Genomic DNA, 6,376 nt, shown 5'->3' on the forward strand with positions numbered 1-6,376 from the left:
ATTAAACCCATTCTTCTTGCCTTTCTTATCTCTGAAAGAGCAGTCCTTGGCCAAGGTAGCGGGTCGCCAACATGGGGGTCTGATTGGTTGTTTTTTTATGCTTTATTTATATAATTTGCCACAATTTATTGGGTGGAAATGAAAGGCGGAAGGCCTGCGGGGGCTAACGTCTTGCACGTTGCTAGCGCTCATCCAAGCGTCCGGAGATTTCTTTTGTGGAGTATTTGCTCGCACCCCCCCCCCCCGCCCCCCCATCTCAAACATCCCTTTATATACACACCTAACAAACACACATTCCGTCCTCCATCGTGCTCTCAGCTTGCTGGGCAGCGACACCATACATCTTCCCCATCCCAGATGCCTTTATTAACAGAGAGGGACTCCCTGCCTGCGACACCATTAACAAACACAGATGGTATTGGGCCCACAGCTTCTAACACTCTGTTCACAAAGCTATATAATTGCCTGGCACACCGCAGTTATCCACCCACTGATGCTATGCGAGTTGACCTCTCTCGAAGTGTCTTCTCCTGTAAGGAAATTACAGCTACGCGCTAAGGCAAATATGGTCTAGACGCTGTCTAGCTGCTGTATTTTGGGTGGTTCTTTTTCTTGCGGTAGCCTAGCCTAGTCTTCACAGTGCCTTGGCGTCCGTGCTAACTGCACTGCTTTGTCTGATCACTACATGTGACAGTGATGATGGCATCTGAAATAGGAAGTGGAGGTGGTGTCTCTCTGTGTGTGTGTGTGTGTGTGTGTGTGTGTGTGTGTGTGTGTGTGTGTGTGTGTGTGTGTGTGTGCGTGCGTGCATGTGTGAAGGGGGGGAGGTCCTTTTGGGGCATAGTCATTAGTGAATCGGTTTGAGTTTGATTTAATAACATGCTGACTAATTTAATTCAAGTCACTGGTTCTCTGATGGCAGGAGACAAGTCCTATGAGAAGCACATCCGGCCTGGGTCTTTATTTTCATCCCAATGAAATATGACAATGAGAGGAGCTGGGCTGTCAGGGTGACGGGGGTCGACAGGAGAGACGCCGCATGGCAGACCCCGTCTCCCCTCTCTCCCTCCCGCTTCCTTCTTCACCTCCTCCTCCCCCCTCTGCTTGTCCCCGCCTCTTCCCCCTCTCTATGCCTTTGATGGATATCTGCACACCACTTAGAATGTCATTATCTGTGACAGGGCTAGCATTGACACGCGCACACACTCACGCCAGTGGGGATGCACTCAGCGTGGTCGTTATCTCGCTGGTAAACACAGTGGCTCGGGCATCGCTTCTGTCTCGTCATATGGGTCGTCGCAGTCCGTCGCGACACAAAGGTATGTTACACTCTAGAATATCTCTGGAAATGTTCCACTCTACATTTGGGCAACAGAATGAGGGCGACGCTTAACCGGCGATCTGTGCTTGAGGGAATCTTCAGGGGCGGGCTGTCTGGGCTGTCTGGGCTGTCTGGGCTGCTGTCTGGCCTGCTGTCTGGCCTGCTGTTGGTGTTGTGTGGCCCGGACTAGGAGCCTGGCCTAAAGGAAAGTGTTTAGCTTATGCACCCTGTGACAGGTGGGAACATGGATTCTTCACTCATTTGCTCTGGGCCTCACATACAGCCCCCCCCCCCACACACACACACACACACCTCCCAGCAACTTCGCTCCCCCCACCACCATCATTAACACCCTCTCTGACAGAGCAGCACGTCCGATGGCATGTTGCACTGCAGCACGATCCAGCATAAGCCATTACAGGGGTGTGCTATGCTTTGCTGCGTGGACCACAGAGTCCACTGTTCCTCTTTATTCTCAGCCTTCAGGTCGGTGAGGCCTGATGGAGGTCACATCACTGTAAAACAGAGCACTGGTTTAATATGCAAGGCAAGGCAGTGAGCGAGAGCCATTCTCTATTCAATCGGCATAAACAAATTGTTATTGATATAGTTATAACAGTAGTTATTTTATATGGCTCTGTATTGCCTCAACTAACAGCAGGATGCTCGACTCTGAAAACAGGAATTTCATTAGAGATAGCCTGTCGGGACGGCTCAACAACACCTTGAATGGCGGTGTAAAAAAACACAACAACAACAAAAAACACTGTGTAATTTGAAATGTAGTTGTCAACGGAAAAAGTCTAAAAGTCACTCAGGTGGTGAGATCACTGCGACAAGTTATTCCGAGATGACAGATGACATTTCTGCAGGGCTGCGTCTGCAGGCCTCCCCCAGCGAGGCAAAGCTGGCCTTTCGCTCTGCCTGCCTAACCAGTGCCGATCAGTACACACACATACACGCTCACACACACACACACACACTCACACGCTCGCACACACACACACACGCACACACACGCTCGCACTCACACACACACACGCTCGCACTCACACACACACGCTTGCACTCACACACGCTCGCACTCACACACACACACGCTCGCACTCACACATGCAAATGGTGCTAAAGCTGTGACCGTCTAGCATCCTCCCATCTCTCACTCCTCAGAACTTACCGAACACACACACACATAGGTGAGTGTTTGTGTGGGAGGGGTGTGTGTGTGTGTGTGTGTGTGTGTGTGGGGGGGGGGGGGGGGGGGGGCAGTGAAAGAGAATTCTCTCCAATTTGAGCTTTTTTCCTACCTCTGAAATGACAGGAAGGAGATGCCTGCCGTGTACACTGCTGCTGTGATGGATGCAGATGAATGCTTCCTAAACTGGGTTACCATTTTGAGGAGAGGTTTTAATGCCTCAGGGTCTCCGGTGTGGTTTGTTGTGGTTTGTGTGGCATCTATTCAAAGTCCTTCCTATTGTCCTGCAAAACCCAGGTCTCAGATGACCACACCCCCAAGGGATAAGAGAGACTTTTATGTGTGTGCGTGTGTACGTGTGTGTGTGTGTGTGCATCAGTGTGAGTGACAGTAAGAGTGTGTCTGCTTTTGTGCGTGGGTGGGCACAACAATAGAGGAAGAAAGAGAGAGTATAGCATTATTCACTATTTGAGATGAAGATAAGAATGCCTTTACAATACCCATTTCATTTGTGGTGGTATGACTGGAAGAAAGGTTTATATTGTAGCAAACCAGGGGGAAACAGACCAGCCAATCCCGGCACAGGGGGCGGGTCCACAGGCTCAGATTGGGGGAGGTGATAGAGGGAGTCTATCTGGCTGTTCAAGTGCTGCAGCCACTTGGCACATGGCACTGGTCACACCTGCAGCCCATCAGGTGATCAGGGGAAGGCATTAAGGGAGCCAGCCCAAGGCCACATGGGAGGAGAGTGAGGAACAAAGGACCAGAGAGGCAACACGGCAGGAATTTTGTTCAGTAAGGAGATTGGCTGGAAAAAGGCCTGACCTCTCGCTCTGCTCTAAACCCCCCACAGGACAACACCGCATGAAGGCTGGCAGACCCTGGACAGGAATAATCCTGAGTTAGTTTGTCCCATTACCCTTTTCCTGGCATAAGTTTTTAAAGGACACTTTATGTTAAAGCGAACTGTCTCTGAGAGTCTCCTATTGTCATTGTTAATCTGTCTTTCAAGTCCCCTGGGTTGCTACAATATGCAGAGACCACAGCCCCTAGAGGTGACTTCAGGTAGGGAACCCCATCTCACAGCGTGTGTGTGTGTGTGTTTGTGTGTGTGTGTGGAGGGAGGGTGTAGGAGAGGTGGGGTTATCCACGCCATCTTGTGGAGGTGGGGCGTGTTGGGGCAGTAGGGGGTGGGGGAGGGGAGGTGTTGGTGTATCAGGCAGAGACATTCTCCACTTCGCACCTCCTACCTCTGGGAGAGGGGCTGGAGGATCCACCCAAGAGGGGGACATGGGAACATTTCTAATTACCAGCCGTAATTATAATCATGCCTGTACTCCACCAGCGTCTCTCTGGGCTCTGAGACCTCCACTGCCGGGGTAGACAGCACTCACAAACACACACACACACACACGTGCATGCATCGCACACATCAAGACACAGTCGCTCAGTGACAGACACGCTAACGCACACCCGCACGCACACACCATGAAAACACACACAGAGCCGTAATCAGCAACCCAGGACTCATCACGGATGTGATGGGGAAGCTCGAGCAAGCAGCCTCTTCAGGCAGTCTTCCCCAATCAGCCACAGCTCTCTCTCCACCAGGGAAGGTGGCAGGGGTGTGGAGCCCAGTAAACACTCTTATCTCCCCAGGACGCTGCGAGCTGCCGTGCAGCAGCCTGGATGCAGCACAGCCGGCTATAGGAAGAGGCGTCTATGCGGCATGGTTTGACGGTGCGGTGCTCCGAGTGGCTGTTAGTTCGATTGCCGTCTCTGCCGTTCTCCCTCCCCCTTGCTCTCTCGTTCCCTTTGTCTCTCTCCTTGTCCTCTCTCTGTGTCTGTTTCTCTCTCTTTTCTCTCTTCTACCTCTCTATCTCTCCATCCCCCAGCTTTATCTCTAGCTCGCTATCTCCCCCCCACCCGCCTCTCTCTCTGTGCATGAATAGTTATTGCCCAATTTTTCCTTCTGAAATTCTTGACTGCCCACTGCAGAGCCTACTGTTCATTTTAGAGCACACATAAGCCTATGGGGACAGGGTTGACACAATCGTAATGAACTGATGACCAATCATCAGTACTAACACATTATGTTAATGCATGCACACACTTAAATGAACCGGATGTGGCTGTACCTCCTCCCATTGGTGGATGTAGCGTATGAGCCTGGAGAGGCGGAGCAGCCGCAGCAGGCTGAGGATCTTGGTGAAGCGGACGATCCGCAGCGCCCTCGCCGTCTTGTAGAAGTCCGAGTCGATGCGCGTCTCCACGATGAGGAAGATGTAGTCGACGGGGATGGAGGAGATGAAGTCCACCACGAACCAGCTCCTCAGGTACTTGATCTTGATCTGCTGCGGGTCCAGGATGATCTCCGTGTTGTCCTCCTTGACGATGCCCGTGCGGAAGTTGAGGACCAGGTCCATGAGGAAGAAGGTGTCGGAGACCACGTTGAAGACGATCCAGGGAGGCGTGTGCTCGTCCTTGAAGAAGGTGATGCCCACGGGGATGATGATCAGGTTCCCCACCATCAGCAGCAGCATGGTCAGGTCCCAGTAGAACCTGGACGGGGACACACACAGAGCCAAAGTCCGAACCTGAGTCAAATCAAATCAAAATCAAATCTTGATCAAAAAAATCTAATCAAAATCAAATGTTAGCTGCTCCTGGCATTCTCTAATCCCTGCTCTCCTCTCTGTCCCCCCCCCCCCCCACACATTCCCTGTGGTGTGGGGGGTTTGAGCTGTCAGGACCTGCTTGGTCGTCGGTCTGCCTACGCTGAACCAGGTCGTCACCCGGAATCCAGTCTCCATGACGGCCAACAGCGAGTTTCCCGGTCCCATCCAACGTCTATAAAGCCGAACAATGGATTTTGGTGTTTCAAAACCCATTGACACTGTATGACTATGTTTAGCTTGTGTTCTGCTCCTCTCTCTTACCAACCGTCTCTGGAGGAGGGGATCCCTCTCTGAATTGCTCCTCCCAAGGTTTCTTCCATTTTTTCTCCCGGTGGGAGTTTTTCTGGGAGTTTTTCCTTGTCTTCCTTGAGGGTTTAGGTTGGTTGAGGGGCAGTTCTATGGGCGCATGTGAAGCCCTCTGTGACATGCTTGTGTGTAAAAAGGGCTATACAAATACATTTGATTTGATTTGATTTGATTTGAATAAGAGTCAGAGTGAGAGTCAGAGTGTGGTAAAATTGTACTGTTGTAAAAATCCAGAAGGAAAGAGCTCCACAAACGCCCAACATGTCTGTACACAAGCGTAGGATAATTCTGTCTGTTGGTTGTTCTTTAACTCAAAACCTTCGGTAAAACTTTGATGTTCTCATTGTCATATTACACACTTTATTAAAGTTTCCATATCATAAATCCCTCACTTTAGTGAAAGACCCCAGTATGTGTCTGTGGAATCACACAATCCAACCTACAAATGAGTCATTAGTTTACAGAGCTGTGTCCATTTGTGATACTGGTGACTCTATTATGGGTCTGTGTTCTAGTTGACTATTGTATGACTCAGTCCTTCATGAAAGAAAAATGCTCCACACACAAACACAACCTGATGAAAACTATTTGTCCTAGATTGTAAATGTATTTGTGCTGCACTGTAAATCACAACTGTTGCCTGTGGCCAGCCTGTTTAAAAGGTCAATGAGGGTTAACTGTTGATTACAAAGTGTGGCGTGACCTCCTCCATCTTGCCAGTCTGGGACTTTGGTTATAAATTGCACTCTCTGGCTGCCTTGTAATTGAATCCAGATTGGTTTTGTTGTATAAAGGATGATATATCCTTGGTGCTCTATAGATGGGATCGAGGGAGAGGGCCTTGCATTGTGGACCGCTCTTCTGGGCCCGAATGAT

The 6,376-nt window shown here is 50.3% G+C and overlaps 1 protein-coding gene and 1 long non-coding RNA gene across 2 annotated transcripts in view; one reads left to right on the forward strand and one right to left on the reverse strand.

Annotated features, from left to right (window-relative positions):
* The first annotated feature begins 1,220 nt into the window (after positions 1 to 1,220).
* On the forward strand, positions 1,221 to 4,755 carry LOC124482119. Its single transcript, XR_006957713.1, has 3 exons — positions 1,221 to 1,319; positions 4,176 to 4,256; positions 4,677 to 4,755. It is a non-coding gene; the product is annotated as an uncharacterized LOC124482119 (long non-coding RNA).
* Positions 4,533 to 6,376, reverse strand: part of LOC124482118 (potassium/sodium hyperpolarization-activated cyclic nucleotide-gated channel 4-like) — an 18,013-nt gene continuing 16,169 nt past the window's right edge. The window contains exon 2 of the mRNA XM_047042484.1: positions 4,533 to 5,078. Within this exon, the coding sequence (XP_046898440.1) occupies positions 4,613 to 5,078 (466 nt within the window). The 3' untranslated portion in view covers positions 4,533 to 4,612. The remainder of the gene's footprint in view (positions 5,079 to 6,376) is intronic.

The sequence above is a fragment of the Hypomesus transpacificus genome, chromosome 19, assembly GCF_021917145.1.
Source record: "Hypomesus transpacificus isolate Combined female chromosome 19, fHypTra1, whole genome shotgun sequence".
Classification (NCBI taxonomy): Eukaryota; Metazoa; Chordata; class Actinopteri; order Osmeriformes; family Osmeridae; genus Hypomesus; species Hypomesus transpacificus.